Source organism: Ambystoma mexicanum, chromosome 2q (genome assembly GCF_040938575.1).
Source record: "Ambystoma mexicanum isolate Mex_15411 chromosome 2q, UKY_AmexF1_1, whole genome shotgun sequence".
NCBI classification, from domain to species: Eukaryota; Metazoa; Chordata; class Amphibia; order Caudata; family Ambystomatidae; genus Ambystoma; species Ambystoma mexicanum.
This window is the reverse complement of record NC_090924.1, coordinates 1,198,505,445-1,198,524,016: the sequence shown is the minus strand read 5'-3', so window position 1 is coordinate 1,198,524,016 and position 18,572 is coordinate 1,198,505,445. Positions and strand designations below refer to the sequence as shown.

The following is an 18,572-nucleotide window of genomic DNA, read 5'->3' as shown; positions in this document are numbered from 1 at the left end:
TGATTATCATCAAACAGCCTTTCTCGGTTGTGTTGCTTCCATATTTCCATGAATGCATCCACATAATGTCAGAGGCGCACATTTACTGTTAGCCAGTATTAGTGTTTTGATATTAAGGTCATCTTGAAACACATGTCCACCTTGCCACGGTTGTATTTTAGTTGTAGTGTCTGTATTTGTTCATTGTCAATTCTTCCTGTAAGTCCTGATCTGTGCTACGTAGAACAGCACATTAAATGAAAAGAAGGCTGAAAACCACCTTGATTTGATAGCACTAAATGCTCAAATGCGAACATTTATAATCTCATGGTTCTAAATGCTATGAATCTTGAAAATGTGTGGATCGCTAATGAAAATCAGATTTGTTTTCAGGGATCTTAATATCTAGCAGCCATTTAGTTAGTGCCTGGCTGCAGTCTACCAGGATTGGTACTGGCAGCTACTAGACCTACTTTTGACTCCCCAGGCCAACTTTTGATAAACAAGCAAACTTATGTATCATTAACGCGGTGTGTGGGGTCTGTGTGTTAGCTCGTAGGCATGACATCTACTAGTTGCTCATTCCGATAAGGTAGCTCCTACTTTTACCGGGTGATGCCTGATTCCCAGGAGGCCTGATTCCTTCTACACAGCAAATCTTTGGTTCGATATCTGGATTGCCTAGGCTTTGGTGGCTCACAGCTCAAGCAAAAATGTGAATGCACTCAAACAAATCCCAGTGATTGGGTTCCCCTGTTTCTTTTAACCTTGACATTACAATATAGGGACCGCCTTTCTTTTCCAATTGAAATCTGCGCTGTGGATAGATACATGGTGTAGCACGTTGACCATTTCACCCAACCCAGCAAAATACTTACATAAAGCGGTGTAGAAAGGGCCCTGGTGAGGTTACAGGCTGGTTTTCTGATTGAGACCTCTAACTATTGGTCCAAGGCGAAAGGTCATAGTTATTAATCAAAAGAACAATTACTGGTGCCTTCCTCGTGTAATTAATCTTCTCTTTCTTTGTGGTTCGCACCCCTGCAGCTAAATAGAATTGTTTTAGTGTAAATAGCCATAGTAAACACCATTTGTTCTTTATCTTTCTGGCTCCCGGGCCTTTGCAATAGAGTAGAGGGACCTTTGCGAAAACGCTGCACATTGGGATAAAACATTTCCATGCACGGTAAAACTTTGAATGCAAATCTTCACTTTCCTCACATAGAACTCATGACGTACGAAATAGCACCGTGTTAATTATTTTATCGTATGACATAGTGTTCAACGTGCATGTTATGAGAGGGTCGGCGAGAGGGACTGTATTTGGACAGATGTTTCAGTAGAAGCATCGTTTGGAGAGCGTGCTCGATTTTAATATATTTTTTTTAATCTCGCTGTGCTTTGCTCAACTGTTCAGCCTCGGCAGGCTTCTATATCAAAATGCATGTTTACTTTACCCCCTCCGTTAGCAGCACTGTGCAGTGATGCAATATGATTCTCTGCAAACTGCTGTCTCTGGTGGCGACTTCATTCTTCATTGAGCTGCTAAACAGGCAATGTTAACAACATGCTCCTCTCAGTGTTCAGAACGCGTGTAGGCTAAGTTTTAGTGGCCGCTTGGTTTTCTCCCATAGTGCGGTGTAATTTCAGCACGTGACTCTTACCGATGGCGTTTATGAGGGCATGGTTTCCAAATTCAATGGTTCGCAGCTTAAATTAGAAAGCATGCTGGGGTTTGGTCCCCCTGCAAGTACAAGGTTCTTCATGTCTCCCTAAGAATTTCCATCACCTTGTGGCATTGTTAGTTGCACTTCTAACCATTCAGCCTCCTGCCTTTCACATCTTATCCTCAGCCCTTCCGCTTGGTTGGTCAGCGTTGGACGTCCCCTTATTGGCTCTCTGTCGCAGTTGAAGTGCTGGCATGGATAAATCATTTGCTTTTCAGAGCAGGTTAGGAAATCTCAGTTGAGGAGCTATATGCTTAGCAATGAAGAAGTTGTAAGCCATTCGAATTCGTGACTTTTTAATCTGCTTATTCCTGCAGTGTGCTACCTTGTAGAGCTGCCGGTCCCACCCTGTGTTGTTGTTGGCTTTAGTACCGCCTTGAGGGTCTCTTTGACAATAGGTTTAGTGCTTTACACAAAAGTAACTCCACTTGGGTACTCATTCCTTAACCAACTAAAGGTACACAACTGAATGCTCACACCAGAAAGAATACAACACGCTATGGAAAAAAGGCCAAGATATTTGTGCAAGGATAACAAGTTTTAATCACACAAAAAATAGGTGGGTCATCAAAGAACTCTGCGTCTCGGGAACATAGCGCCGAAAAATAGCACAGGCAGAAGGTTATAAGGAAACACTTTGTCACTACTGATGTTACATATACAGTAATAACCTGCGTGGCTGGTTGGTGAGGCCTATACAGGGGCATCCTGCTCCATAGGGGATACCAGGCTGCTATTGGTCCCACCCCCGTCCGTCCATCTTCCATCACGTGGGGTCAGCTGGGCTCGTCATCTCCTGGGAATGAAGGTCACGTTCCTCTTTAGATACCATTGTAAGACAATGCTATTCTATCATTATGGCAGACACTTGGGAGACTCTAGGACTGGCACAGGTGGCGGCTTAAGATCATGCTGACCTACACATTCTTTTCTCGTTCCATATGGCATTATCCGCACCGAAGGTTTCCACCCTCGCTTTGGATTATAATTTATTCCTCCCTGTACCTTGTATTACAAAGTGTGTCATTATGAAATAAGGTGGAGTGGCCGTGTACTTTTTAGATCATTTTATGACCACAGGGTTTATGGTTGGTGGTCTGGGATCACCTACTATCATGGAATTTAGGGGTCTTGTACTGGGGCAGTTGTGGGTGTTATAACTCCTGGTGGGCTGGGTCAGGGTTGGAGGTCTGCTTTTGGCCCAGCTGTGATAAACGTGCATGAGGAGGCTTTGCAGGGCGCATTCCTTCTTGGGATAACAAGTATTCCCAACAGTCATGGAACAAAGAGAAGCTTCTATGGGAGTTGGCAGTGCTTGGGCCTGCTCAGGCTTCTTCGGGCCGACTCTGTCTACCATCATTACAAAAAAGGGTGCTTACTTATATGTACGCACTAGGTCTATACATCTGTGTTTCATGTAATATTGTGTTTGTGTGGGGTTTTCTAGCACACTCCCCTCCCCCTGGTACATCACAAGTGTATCTGTGGGATTCGCCTCACTCTAAAGTGCCTACGGGGTGGGAGAGGTTAATTTCCTTCCCAACAAAACCCATGCACATATGACTGGCAGGGTTGTGTGCTTTGTGTACAACTGCAGGTAGGAGGATGAATACAGGAAATTATTTCTTAATGACCAAAGTGTATCCAAATGTTTTAATGTGCTATTGAAGCATTTTTCATCAATTACCAGGTCCATGTAGGCAGCCTATTTGCTGTCTCTTCTTTAATCAAAGACCCTACATGATCTCTGGCTTTACCAGTGGTACTCAGCATCTTTGTTGTCCCTTTTCCCTTTTTCACCCATTTATAGCCACCAAATCTGCTGGGAGCATATCCCACTCACTCATTGCCCTTTCGGTGCAAGAATACATCTAATGTTAAACCTGGGCCTCCCTCTGAATTCTCATCTTGTCACCTCTAACTTTGTCAGGGCTCTTCCCATGATAAATGCTTGCCTCCTCTACTTGTATTCCGTTCCATTTTGTGTGCACGTATAGGCTTTTGCCACCCTTCCTCCAGCATCTAAGTGATGTTGCCTTTCTTTGGAAGGCTGGCACATCCTCTCCCTTGCCTCTATGCTGGGGAAGGCAGATGCAAACAGAAATGATCCAGGAAGGATGCTTTATTAGTAATTGCAGGTCTTGAATGCTTTCCAAGCTTACTCTGCAAACCTTTAAGGCCACAGCTGCCTTATGTCTGACTCACCTGCGCTCCCCTTCGTTTCCCTTCCTCTCCCTTTCCTCTCCCCCCTCCCAGAGATGCTAAAGGAGCTTGTGCAGACTAGATAACAGTAAACACAGGAAACTGAAAAAGGTCACTCCCATGGTTCTGTCAAAGAGTTATTGGTGGCCTTTCCACCCTTCTGTTCTCTCTCTGCTCTTTGAGGTGGCCTGCATGCTGCAAAGGGTCTCTCCAAGCAGCTAACACAACATCCCATCATGTACCCTCCTCCTCTCACGCTTCTTTCCTGTTTCCTCTTGTTCCTCTAGTGTCTGCACCTCCCCCTCCATCCCGCTGCAGTGCTCTGACACAGCCTAAGAGTAACAGTGCTTTGAGGTGATCGCGAGGTGGCAAAAGAGCCATGCAAACAATTATCCTGATGTTGACACATCCGGCAATCTTGCTTGTATGCAGGACATCCAGCAGCAAAGCTGGATTAAAAATAAATGCTAAATAAATAAATAAACATCCACTATATTTTGTGCTCAAATCACAAACCCTCTGGATCATCTGAGAAAGATGCCCATTCTCTCCTAAAGGCGACTTCTTTCCCTAGACGGAGTGACTGAAAGAAATCACGAGAACATTCCCGGGGCTCCCATCTTTAAATGTATTTGTGTCTTAAATGCTGATAGCAGTTTAGAAATGATTCACTGGGGTTGTCACAGGCCTAATTCGCATATTTCTACGGGCCATGGACGCACACATGCTATAATGGCTCGACAAAGGGCACTCGGCTAATAGCAGAGATTAGAGCCCATGTATCGGCACCGAATGCATGCAGTCGTTCACACTAAGGTATGCGCGCTCGTTTTTTCCTTTGTTGGTATGTTTGGCGATGGAGGGTGGTGTGCGAAGCGAGGCAATTTTTCACAATGTAATGCTTTAGAAAATTATCTTGGGTGTTGCAGGCTGTGGTAAGTGTCAAGTTCTCCCATTCTCTAGTCTAAAGGTTTATAATAGCACACGTTTTTGTCAGTTTTCGGAGCTCACTCCTTTTTTCTGGACTTTAATCCATGCCAAGCGCTGCTCCTTTGCCAGCTTCAAACAAAATCCTAACAGCCAGTTCTGAAAACATGCTTCCACTGCACCACAGTAACCATGCAAAGATTCAATATGCTTTGAACAAACTCAGTCCTCGTCCGCCCTCCCCCCAATTGTCAACATTTGCCACCAATATGTGCATTGTGCGTTGCCCTACAACTACCCGCTTCCGCACATCACACAACGACACAGCATTTGCTAAGCACACATTGACCCCTGGCCATCTGCTCATTGGCCACACCAGTCCCTGTTATTGGCCAAACAAGCCCAAGCATTCACCTATCACAGTGCTCCAGAAACACCAACAACTACCAAACTCACTGAGCAGAGATAAAGCATTAAACCAAAGCCACCCCATATTCAGGAAGTGTATCTACCATATTAATGAAGGGCAATCGCCACATTAACAGAGAACACACACATATCAGACCAAGAATTAATTTGTTGCAGAGCCTTCTCAATAACCAAACACATTCCCCATGAAGTATAGAAACAGGGCCCGATTCACGGAATGATTTGCACATAAGATACCGGATGTGCGCGCCATTCTGCGTGCAAAACCCTACTAGTTGATTCATGAAATCGACTGCGTGGTACTTTTTCGTAACTTGTGGAGACGTCTCTGCGAGTGGTGAAGTGCCTTGCGCGAGACACCACGCAGAGCATGAGTGAGGCCTGCGTAGAGGGCGGAATAGGTGGTGGAATGAGGATGCACAAGGGAAAAAGTGGGCGTTACGAGGGATGTGCCAAAGGCAGTCCATATCACGCCCACAAATGCATACGACAAAGCGTATTAATAGATGTCACTGTGCAACCTCTCGCCTGCGAAATGTCACTCAAATCCCTCCATCTCTTCGACTACCCGAAGGCAGGCGTAAGTACACTTGCACATAGGAATCGCAGCACAGAGGTGGGTTTTCATGTCTGTTTTAGGGGTGCATGTGCGCAGCCGAGGATCCGATCGGACTTAGAGGTGCGCGTACACAGTGTAGTGTGGTGTGGTGCAGGAACACTACAATGCAGATTCTCCTAGTTTTACCCGAGTTACGATACTTCGTACGAATGTTGTCGGGGTGCCGTTAACTGTCAAGGGGGACCCCGCAAATGGTACCTGAGATGCAGGCCCGCTTGTGGGGGACCCCATGCACTGTTTGAAGGGTGCATCTATTTTCACCCGGAGGAGCACCCAAAGGTGGCTGTTCTGGCTGTTATTGCTTTGCGTAGGGACGTGTCGGGGGTGTTCCAGGCGCGACTTGCATATACGGTTGCTTTGTACAGAAAATTCCATGAATATGCACAGTGTGCATTTTTTATTCTGTGCGCAGGCTCACGCAGTGTCATTCTCAGGGCGCAGCCTTGGCCAGAAAAATTCACACTTTTCCTTGAATTGGGCCCACAGTATTTATTAATGGCTGCCCTCAGCATTAAAAAGCGCATCTGTCACGTTAGTAAAAAACTGCCCAACAGTCACTAACCGCACTACCACATTACCCGGGCAAAGTCCCATGCTTACAGAAAACTTTACATTCACTAAGTAGAACAGATGACATTAACCGCCAGAGGTACCAGGTTCACCAAGCATAGCCTTTCTCACCCACACTGTCCAGTTGCTGATTCTGCATGATTCAAGTAGCGCACCCTTTTCTTGAAGTTGATGCTCAGATTCTGCACTTAGAGAATGCCTCATTTGTGGGGTTCACTCTTCTTATTGCGTTGCACGGCACATCTCACTGATGGGTCCTGATCGGTGAATGCTAAATACAAAGTCCACATTTTAGGACAAGATTACATTTCTCTAGGGGACACATAGGGGGAAATGTCATCCATAAGAGCTTGCTTAAAGTTTTTGTTTGTGTAGGGGTCATCGTTTCACCAGCACCCATCAGACAATATAATTTATTACCACTTCCACTTGAAGATCGTTATTGACATCCTCTTAGCCAATCAGATTGTTCAGAGTGCAGCCAATAACTACTGGTATTGACTACATTCTGAACATTCTGACTTCAAAAACAGATTGGGAAAACAATGCGATTTCAAGACACTTGCTCTCTTGGAGGACCTTTTTCCAATTTAATTAACGGAAGAGAAAGCTAAAGTATTACAAAATGCTTTCACTTTCTTAAAGGGAAACCATTTAGTTGTACATGACACATGCTCATGCTAAACCTGCTCCAATTTAACACAGTTTGCAATTACAGTGCATAACCTATGAAGGCAACCTTGTTATTTAAATACTACTGCAAAAAAACACATTTAATTTACTAAGTGAGTTTGCCTACCTACTTTACTCAATGTTAAAGTAACAACATTTTCTTCGCCACTGAAACTCCAAAATATGTATTGATAATACCACTATGTGCTAATAGCTTGTTGAGCTGCGGATGGGTCATTATCGTTTGAGATTATGACAGTCCTCCAGTGTATGGCCCACTTCTTCATTTCGGGACATAACTTGTTGGTGGGTCATTATCCTGCAATAATGACTCCTCCATCAGTCAATAAGGCTGTAATAACAGGGTGAATTGTGGAAGTCTGCTTTGAGCAACTTGAGCCACGATGTGGGGCACTTATTAAAAATCCACTGTGTTGCCTGCAGAATAAAACTGCTATCTTTAGCCTCACCATAATCCACACGCCTAACACCACCTCCCATTGCATTTAGTTGCCTTTGATATGAAGCCTCAGACCTCCCTTGAAGTGTGAAGCACCAAGCATGTTATGTTTTGCCCTCTTCCCCCTTATTTTTAGGCCCATGAAAGGGCATGGATATTTACCCCCAGGTCTTTTGAGCATTGAACGTACTCTTAAGAGCCTGTTCTCTTGTGGCGAGGCATAGTAAAGTGAAAGAATGTTGGTGACATAATCTCTAGGATAATACTGTTTTGTTACATAAGAAATGGGATGATCTCCCCGATTTTGCTCACTTCTCCAGAATTCACCAACTTATGGGCAAGGGAGTTTACTGTCAAATAGAAATGTGCCTGCGTTAATGCATTTGATCCTCGCTTTGCTCTGTGCCCAGGTCTGTGCAGTAAGCCAAAACACAATGTGCGGAAGAGCCACGCGGCAGCAGGCTGGAGCCATGATCACTGAAAGTAATTGAATTAGTCTTGATCATGAATCCAGATGATGGTGCTTTGATAAGGAATAATTTAGCACTTAGCAGCCTTTTACATGCACCCCTTCCATGTGGGAAGCAAAAGCAAATTGCACAGAAGGAATATACAGCACTTTCGCCTCTGCCAGAGAGCTGTTAAAGAATCTGTTAGAAGGCGTTCAGGCTCTTGGCCGGAGGGTAACAAAATGAACCCATTTCTCGTTCCACGTAGTATTGGGTTTGTCATGAAAGAACTTGATAACAGTAGTTTGAACTGTGAGACAGGAGAGACTCACACTTCTTGTGTGCGGATTCCGTGAATCCAAAGGCCTTGGAAACGCGTGGTGACTAATGACCTGACCAGATGTTGGACATATGTCTACCTGACGGCAAAATGGATAACTTGCGAATGTAAGCCCTATGCCATCTCCTGGGTTTGTGATACCCGGATGCCACTGTCCTCTCTGTATGTTTACTTGTTGGCAAAATGGTTTCCTTGTGTCTTTAAGCCCTTTGCTATCTCCTGAACTGTTGGCCTCTTGGTTCCATTTTCCTCTTAGGGGTTCCCACGATGGCAGCCATTGGGATCGGAATCTTTTACGCCCCAGAATGGGTTCTCTTGAGGCTCCTTTGTGTGTCTTTGCTCAGTGTCATTGAGAGAAGCACTTCATTGTTGTTAGAATGTGTCTGTAATCATAGATTGGGCTCGGCTGAGAACCAGCCAAGTGTTTGATGTATGGAAACTCTCTTAGTTCAGGCTGCACATGGGAAAGAATTATTAAATGGAGGAGAGAGCTATTTGCCCTCTGTCTCTGCTGACTTAAACCTGGCATGCAGGGACTGGAGTATTCGGGCCCTGAATGGCAAAAGCGTTTTTGACAATGTTAATGCTAAAAAGCATACATAATAATGTTTGTGTTTTATGTAGCATGACTATCAACTAGAACTCCAGCTTCAGAGTGCTTTGCAACATGTGCAGTTAATTACCATCATTATTACTCGCAATTGTGGTACTGCACTTTCGGACCATGTAAGAATGGAGGCACGTGCCAGCCTAAAGAATTATCGATCTCTTGTCCCTGCGACAGCTCCTCCACATCCGTGACACGCACGCTACACCCAGAGCTATTGGGGCTTCCTTTTTAAGAACCTCTAAGGATAACACTGCAAACGTATAACATAGTTTAGACATTTGGTTGCTTGTGAGCAAATGGAAAGTATAATAAGCAAAACTCAAAGGACACTAAGGCCCTGGTTCATAGAACGTTTTCCAATGGGGTTTTGCCATTATAAAACACTTATGTGAATAAGGCCCAGAGTGTGGGAGAGAGTGATTGGGTGAAATAAAGCTTGAATCCAACACGAAGATGATTAGCAAACTTATTTATTGCTCGGGATATTTGACATGGAGAGATAGGGATATTTTTCATTTATATCAAAATGTTATACCTGATCCCTAATCTGTGACACATAGCCATGCTTTGCTGATTGATTCATATCTTCTGTTTCCCTATGCGCTATTATGTTCTAGTTTATTTCCCTGTCCCAAGACTACTGATATTTATGGTATCACAATTAATGCAGAATATGTTTGAGAGCAGCAGCTGTAAAGGGAAACCTTCCCAGCAGAATGGGCAGAGCTGTTCAGAGCTTAGTATTCATTTCAGAAAGCGACTGGGCTAAAGGTCATATCCCAAAGCTGGAAAACGACCGGATGAATGACATTTATTTTTATCCCTCACCCAATACCAAGTGTTTCCAATGCCTATTTCATTTCACACCAGTCCGCTCTTCCTTTCCCAGTCGGAAATGTGCCTGGAATTTTTTTTAGCTGTCATCGTATTAGAGTCCTCTTTTCAGCCGCTTGTCTGCCACGAGATGCTGATTGCAGACAAAATGAATGCATATTGATTCTAGTCCTATAAGTATGAGGCTTTGAACACAAGGGCAGCATTTGCACTCCCCAATCCGGGTCCTCATCCAGACTCCACGGCCATGCTGTTCATTTGTTTTCTAGAATGCACCTAAAGCTAATATACTATAGGGGGTAGTTGCTGCACTACAGTTAAGGTGACAGCCTTGACTGATAAGAAATCTAAAGATTCTATTGATAATAATGTTTGACTTGCATGATGGCATTTTCTAAACAAAAAGTTTGTTCTCCCCACCCCCAACGCCCCAGGATAACCATTTTGGGAAAGGTTTATTGACAAAATCTATTAGGAAAGCAAAACAACGCTGTTTTTGGCCTACTCCCATTTATTTTCCTGTAGAGAAAAAGTCCAAATTTGGTATAGCTGAAGTGCAAAAACTGTTTGGTGGATTTGGACCAAATAAGAAATATCTTGGGCATGAAGTGTTGACTTAATTTTCAGACCAAGTTTGGGGTTCATCTGTCCAGTCATTTTTAAAATATTTGACCGGGAATGGGGGGCCCCCTGCTCCCAACAATATAAATATATCTCCCATGGTGCTTTGCAGCAGAGCCTTTTCAAAAATGAAAAGCCACAATTTTCTTTTTTGCTTCATCCAAGCTCTAACCAGGGTTATACCAAGAAATGCAAAAAATTAGAAGTGCTCAAAAAGCTATTTGGAGCAGGAAAAAAATAAATAAATGTCATTGCATTAGGCTAGATGTGGATAGGGGGAAGAGGAAACCGTGTGAAATTGGAGAGTTTGAGGCAGTCTGGGGGAGCTAGCTACAGTGCAAATGTGTTCTGATTATTAGGGGAATACTGGGGGAATCCTGGGGAATCTCTCAAGATTCCCATGGCTACAACGGAAGACACACTCGACAAGAAAATGCGTCGCACGAATAAGAGTGAAACAGGGTAATGGGAGAGGGCAGGGGTTAAGCAGCTGAGTGGAGTGGGGTAGCCATGGAAAGAGGACGGGGCACTGTGTGAGTGCCTGAGAGGACTGAGGAAGAGTTTCCTGTTTTCAAATGTTTTCGTATTATTGTGGGAATATCAGGGGTACACCGCAGGCATACGAAGCTCATTGATGCTCTATCTGTAGTTCATTGCCAATATCTGGGGAATTCAGCCAGAATTGGGAGAGAGTGATGAAAAAAAGCAACCTTTTATGCCTACAGTTATCTCCTCTACTAGGAAAGGGATGATGGCTCTTAGTGCCACTGGCCAAGGCCATGGCTAGTAGGCCTCAAAGAAACATATTGGTGTGACATGTACAGTAGCCATGGCTGAAGTCCATGGCCACTGGGCCCCAAATAAACCTATTGGTGTAATATGTACAGTGGCCACAGCCGTAGGCCATGGCTAGAGGCCCCCAAAGAAACATATTGGTGCAACATGTACAGTGGTCCAAAGAAACCTATTGATGCAACATGTATAGTGGTCATGGCCATAGGCCGTATGTAGTGGGCTCCAAAGAAACATAACATGTACAGTGGCCATTGCTGGCCTTGGCCACTGGTCGTGACCGGAGGCCATGGCAAGTGGGCCCCAAAGAAACTATAGTGTAACAAAAGCCTTTTAATTCTGTAAAACATCTTTAGTCAACGGATAGTTAAGGTGATCAGGTTTAACATAAAAAAGCATGGCAACAAAACCTTTCAAATTCAGTGAAAAAACCTTGGTTATGAGAGAGTTAAGGTTATCAGATTTAATCCAACAAACCCCTTTAAATTCTGCACTCACATTTGAAGCAAGTCCATCTTAACTTTGTACCTCCTGTTGCGCAGCGCATAACCACGATGATGGCATCACAGATGACATCACTGATGAAGGCCATGGTTAGGGGCCCAAAAGAAACCTATTGGTGCAACACGTACGTGGATATGGGTGTAGGCCATTGCCATAGACCAGGCCTAGTGGTCCCCAAAGAAGCCAGTTGGTACAGCAGGTACAGTGGCCACAGCCAAAGGCCATGCAGTACCCAAAAAAAGCTTTTCGCCCAAGGCCATGATTAGGGGGCCCCAAAGAAATATATTGCTGCAACAAGTACAGTGGCTAAGGCCAAAGGCCATGGTTATGGCCCCAAAGAAACGTATTGGTGCAAAATGTACAGTGGACACGACCAAATGTCAGGGGTAGTGGGCCCCAAAGAAACATATTGGTGCAACATGTGCAGTGGCCATGGCAAAGGCCATAGCTAGTAGGCCCCAAAGAAACATATTGGTGCAACATGTACACTGGCCATGGCGGAAGACCATGGCTAGTGGGAAGCAAAGACATCTATTGGTGCAACATGTACAGTGTCAATGCCTGAGGTCCATGGCATGTGAGCCCCAAAGAAACATGTTGGCGCAACATGTACAATGGCCTCAAAGAAACGTATTGGTGCAACATGTACAGTGGCCAATGCTGAAGGCCATGACTAGTGGGCCCCAAAGAACTATAGTATAACAAAACCCTTGAAATTATGTGATGCCATCATTGTGGCCATATGCTGCATAACAGAGGGCATAATGTTATGGTGGATTTGTTTCAGATGCGAGAGCTGATTTAAAAAAAATATTTTGTGTTCAATATGAAGGTTTTTTCACTGTATATATGGCCCCTGGCCCCCTCTGCATGACTGGACATTTTGTGAAAGATTCATAAAAAATTGAAAGGTTTTTCAGAGAGCAAAAAAAGCAGTGTTTTCAGCCAACTCCCATTCATTTTCCCATAGAGAAAAAGTCAACATTTCTGCGCAGTGCAGGGCAAAAACCGCTGTATGGAATTGGACAAAATGAGAAACAACTTGGACATGAAGCGTTGACTGAATTTCCGAGATGGGACTGGGGTTATTCCGTCTAGTAGACTTTAAAACAACCAACAGGGGAAGGTGTGCCTCCTTCTCCCAAAATAATAGCTGCGCCCTGAGGCATATGGGCATGTGGTGCAAAACAAGATATAAAATAAATAAATAGCTATGTCTCCCAGGGTGTTTTGGAGCAGAGAGACTTTTTAGAAATGCAAACCCGCCCTGTTTCTTTTTTTTGCTCGATGCAAGCGATTACCAACGTAAAAAAAATCAGGGGAATGCGAAAACGAAAAGTGCAAAAACATCTATTTGGAGGAGGAAAAAGGTTGAAATCTCATCAGGTCAGAGGTGGGGAAGGGGAAAGAGTACACCATGTGAAGTTGGGGAGTTGTATAAAGAGAAGTAACCCAAAACCGTACAGTAAAAATTATCCAAAAAGGACAAATAACCGCTGCACTGCTTTGCAAGGGAAAACAACATTTATCACATGCAAAGGTCTGAGACAGTCCCGTAAAAAAAAAAAAACTGATACAGAGCTTGTTATGTAGCAGACAACCGCACATTATAATACATAGGTTACAAAGTCATCCTACCAACCTCATTGGTTGCCACCTATATAACACGCTAACCCCTATAGTCCCTGCACCGATTAGCCACACCTTATCTAAGTCCATTCCCCTATGTACATTGCCTACTACATTGTCACTATGGAATCCTAGTACATTATTGGTTAACAGGTATATTGATACACTAATAAACCTTACCCGTCACTCGATGTGCTCCTTCGACCCAAGCACGTTCAAAGTAAGACTGGCGAGGCCAACTCTGTTTTAATAAGAGGATGGGCTTTCTCATTATACCAGATGCCATACTCGCTTGTCGTTCGTGTTACATTCAGCTTATAAATTGGTTATGTTAATGCTCTTTGCGTCATGTGATTGTTATGTTAATATTTTTCATGTTTAAATGCACATTGCACCTAGTGTACGTGTTCTTTTCGTGGAGTGCATACCTACTTCGTGTCTAGTGTGTGCGCCTTTTGATGTTACAACGTCAGCTTGACTGATTTTGCCATCTTCAGCTTAGATTGTCTCTGTCTTGTTACCTGCCTGGGATAAGGGTGGCATGGTTGTGAGTAACGCTTCTCACCTGTGCAATATTGGATTGGGAGCGGGGCAGAAGCTGTGGGTGACGTATTAATCTGCTTCTCAACACATTCTAGTTGGATTCTGCATTAGGGACTGCATCATAATATAGTTCTGCCGTTTCCTCTGTATCCGGATGCCATCAGTCTTTATGATGTTCTGACTTTGGTTATGGTACGATGTAACACATAACACAATGCCAATCACAAAAGTGAGCTGTGTTCCATGCAAGTCCCCAGTGATGCGTATTCCCTAGTATTATCATAGACACACGCTTCAAAGTGGATGCATGCACAAGAGGCAAAATAAGCATTTAAAAGCTTAAGAGCCTTACCTTTTACATACGCTACTATTGATCCCTAATTATCGACGACAAGGTGTTTCACGCCTGAGCCTTCGCCAGGGAAAATGTTCTTTATTAATTTTGCCGTAATGAAGTGCGCCTGGATTTGCATGCTAAAGAACTTTGCTACATGTGGCAGCGACACGGTGACACTGATTTTTCTTCTTCCCTAGTGGCTTTTCACGGTCTCCCACTGAAAATCAAGAGGGAACCCCAGAGCCCCTGCTCAGACCTCGGCTCCACTTGCGGTCAAGAACAGCCTTTCAAGTTCAGCTATGGGGAAAAGTGCCTGTACAATGCCAGGTAAATGAACGAGCCGCGCGTCCATCTGCATATGCGTAGACATGGCGCTATCTGGTGCTTTGATTAGTATGGGTCAGCAGGGTCTGTTTGCTCATACGTTGACATCAGCCTTCGCATGGTCTGTTTCAGCAGAACGAGTGGACGGACGTAGGCACTCTTTTCACAATATTGCCCATAGCAGACCGATCCTTTTACCCCTGCTCACCACCTGTGTTAGTAACAGTTTTTTAACCAGAAGCTCCGGGTTTCACGGAATCAATTTTGCATGCCCCTGCCAGCAACTAATGCAATTGGTAACAGGCCCTTTCTGGCCATATTAAATGTGCATGCCCTTCCGTTCCTGCTAGTTGCTGTACCAGGTACCATTTGCACTTCTAGTGGATTGTAATCCCACACACCAGTTAATGTACCCCGAATTAGCCAGGCAGGATAGCTTTGGGGCAACAGACTTGTTTTGTAAACAAGAAAATGCCTAGCAGCACAGGTTCAATACCCAGTGCCTCGCTTAGAGGCTGCACTCTGGCATGAGGCGCACGATAAAAAGTCAATTTATTTTATTGTATATGGGTTTTTAGTAGACGACTTAATGCTGCTTCTAAGCTCTGTATGGGAAGAAGAAGTAGAATAAGCCATTTCAGCAAAGTCACACATCCTGCAACATCATCAATTAGCCATCACAGGAACTGTACATCCAGTTGAGAGCCACATGAGCAATGCATGCACATTAGTTCAAATGCTTTTTCTCCAGAGATGTGTCTTTGTCTTATATGGCTGCGCTATTTTATACATAGCATTTTCAACCCAAGACAGACAGCTCTCAAGGATACAGACACCTGGGGGAAAAGGGGAAAGGGAAAAGCTGAGGGGAGGAGAGCAGGAAGAGGGCGATTGTAGGGCAGCTGATATTGAAAAGAAGAGCATATAACAATGAGTTAAAGCATATTTAGAGCAGGCAGTGAGAAGGGGACCTATGCAGATAGATCCCACGCATGCAGTACCCGTGTGCCTGCCAACAGCCTTTTCCTGTCCCCTTGCTCTTTCCCTGATGGGTAAGCTTGCCTGGGGAGCCCAAAAGGGGAAGGAGTGGTGAGGGTCCTGCAAGATGCACACCCTTTAGAATGTCTCTATGCCGCCTTGGCTTCTGGGGGGGCATGGACATCAGGGTTCGAGGCTGAGTAATTTGCATCAGGTTTAGCACACAAATCAGCCTTGAAGTTTCTGGGATGGGCATACGCTGCTGACGTAAAGATGTGCCTTTCTCTGTTGCATGTTCATATGCATAGCACAATGTAGGTTGTACCAAAGGTAGATAAGATAGCTACTGCAGGAGCGATATTTGACGTCCTTGTAAACATTGTGGCAGCCTAGGCAACACATAACCTTCTGACAATTGTAGGTTTATTGGAGGGATCCTCAGTGTTAAAAATGTGGTGCACAATGGCTTTCCTACTTGCAGATACATTATGGCCGCTTAAAACCTGTGTTATTAAAAGAGTTTTTACATCCCTGTCCCCAACTATGTATTAATGCTGTCTTATGAATGTCCCCTTTGTCGGTTTTGCATAGATTGCAGTTTTTTAATCTTGTAATGATGAAAACTAAAATAAGCTAAACATTTCAATTTTTGTTAAAACCCCCCTCACAGATGAGTTGCACATCTTAGGGTGGGGTAGTACTTTCCCATGCCTCACCAAGTATCAGGGCCGGGAGCGAAGTCACAATTGGGCCAGCAGCTCTGTTTCTTTTTTGTTCTTAAATGTAAATGTGCCTTATACCATCATTTTTCAATTAATTTTAATAATTGGTCACTCACCTTTGCTAGTCAAGTTGAGATGCTCATTCCAACGTGATGTTTGCAAGGTTCTCACGGGTGTGAGTAGCTGGGGTTCTACAGTAGTAGATTCTACAAGTGCCCTTCTAATGCTAGCAGATTGATCAGCGCTGATCAATAGAGAGGCTTTCGGCATTGGTATATATCTTCACGATGCACAAGACGCTGCCTGGCTCCCGCCTTCAGGATTCTCCATCACAGAGTAAGGGATTAAGGCACCTTTCTAATTTGCGCATCGAGGAGTTGCCAATTTCGGAATTTATGAGGCTCTTTGGGTCCTGAAGCTTTTCATTCTTTAAGAGGAAAAATAATGCGTTCAGCACTGAATTTCAGAAAAGCTTTTTAACCTTTCCATTCTTAACTATAATCTATTTGTATTCAGTGCAGTTGAGACAGGCTTTTAAGGTGATTTACATGAGTGACATTTCAGTGGAGGAGCTCGGTATGTAATGACTAGCCAAGTATCTCACAATGAGAAAGGGTTTCTTCACTGATGGACATGCTGCTTCCTGTTTGCATGCAGAGTTATAACCTTTGACCTTTTTTCGCAGTGCCTATGATCAAAAGCCAGAAGTGGGAATGAGGCCATCCAACCCGCCCACGCCCTCAAGCACCCCAGTGTCGCCACTGCACCATGTATCACCTAGCTCCGCTCACACCCCAAAACCAGACGGGGCATTCCATACGCACCTCCCAGGGGCACAGTCTATCCCAGATAACAGCTACTCCATGGACCACAGGTAAAAGGGTGCTGGAATGTGTGGGATGATGACGTTTACACATTGGCCTCCTTCAGCAACATGTCATATTTGAACCACACTTATAATGGAGGCTTAGCATTTCGGAAAGCGGTGTGTTTTGCAGCCATTCAAAATGAGCAGAATTAATGATATGATAGGTTATTTATAACGTGCTTAATACCCAGAGGTTTCTAAGCGTGGACCCGGGGATCGAACCTGTGTTGCTCTATGTCGTCTTGCTTCCAAGGTGAGCACGTTGCCCCTGAGCTATCTTCCCAAGACATGTGTACTTCCATGTGTACTTCCATTACACTTTCATGTTCATGCTCCCAATTCATTCCTGCAGAGGCACAGTCATGTATTTGGGAAGACCTTTCATTGCTCACAACATGATAAACTATTTTGCATCAAAAGGTGAAAATAGTGTAAATCCCGTTGCCCTTTAAGCATGTGGCACAGGGTCCCCCTGTTTCTTACCGTTCAGCGAGCTGGGTGGTCAGCGGTGTGCCAACAGGTCAAGCTGGCACCCTGGTTTCATAGGAGGCCTATCCCTTGCCCCTTGCTTAGCAGGCTTCGGCTCCTGCTGGTCCAGCGGTCTCATCTACTTCTACCAGTGTAACGTTTACTATCCAGGTCGACAAGGCCAGGACCCCGTCCTATAGCTTTTGAGAACCATCGTCCGTAGGCTACTCATTTTAGCCTCCCTTTTCATGTCAACACTAATGTTGGTTTGTCCACGAGGGGCTAAGGCGCACATTGCAAGACCACCTGCAGAGCAAATGCCCTGGTTGACACTTATGTTGTAGAGATTACTAAATCCGATGGCTGTGCTACTGTTCATTTCCTTCTGCCAGAGTAAGAATGCTCTCTCAGTACCAGGGACTTTCATATATTGTTATTCTGCGATCGCCCTCTCACCTAGTTTTGTTTTGTTCAGTCATAAATGATTAGCTGTTTGTAGTTGTTTGCTGTTGCGTTTTCGTCTCATTATTGATGCTGACGCCATAAATTGTATTATTCTCACAGGTGGAAGTGAATAACAAGATTGTCATGGTAACAGCCAGCATGAAAGCTCCTGGGCTTTCTCTCCCTGCGTCTCAGCCTCTGCTCGCCACTCCCTCCTTCCACAGCCAGTCACTGGCTTCTTGCTTCAGCGATGAGCTTCACACGTGTACATTGCCCACTTTCAGAAGGCTCCCTAGGGTCAAGCTAGTTCGCCTGGTCTTTCCCCTGGCCTTCAAGACCGCAAGCATTTTTATCAGGCCCTGTCCTTTCTCTAGTTGTGCCATTAGCGTGTTCCATGTCCTGACTAGCATGGGTCATCCATGTTACAAAATGAATAGAATGAAACTAAAGCCGTGGAGGTTATTGCTGTACTAGCTTCACGTGTACTTTGCAAGGACGCCTTCACTTCTGAAAGGCCTTATTAT

The 18,572-nt window shown here is 44.5% G+C and overlaps 1 protein-coding gene across 5 annotated transcripts in view; it reads left to right on the top strand.

Annotated features, from left to right (window-relative positions):
- The window catches only part of ETV1 (ETS variant transcription factor 1), a 190,158-nt gene that overhangs the window by 81,322 nt on the left and 90,264 nt on the right, over positions 1-18,572 (top strand). For all 5 annotated transcript variants that reach the window (XM_069648595.1, XM_069648596.1, XM_069648594.1 and 2 more), the window contains 2 exons: positions 14,442-14,571; positions 16,954-17,142. In XM_069648595.1, the coding sequence (XP_069504696.1) occupies positions 14,442-14,571; positions 16,954-17,142 (319 nt within the window). The remainder of the gene's footprint in view (positions 1-14,441; positions 14,572-16,953; positions 17,143-18,572) is intronic.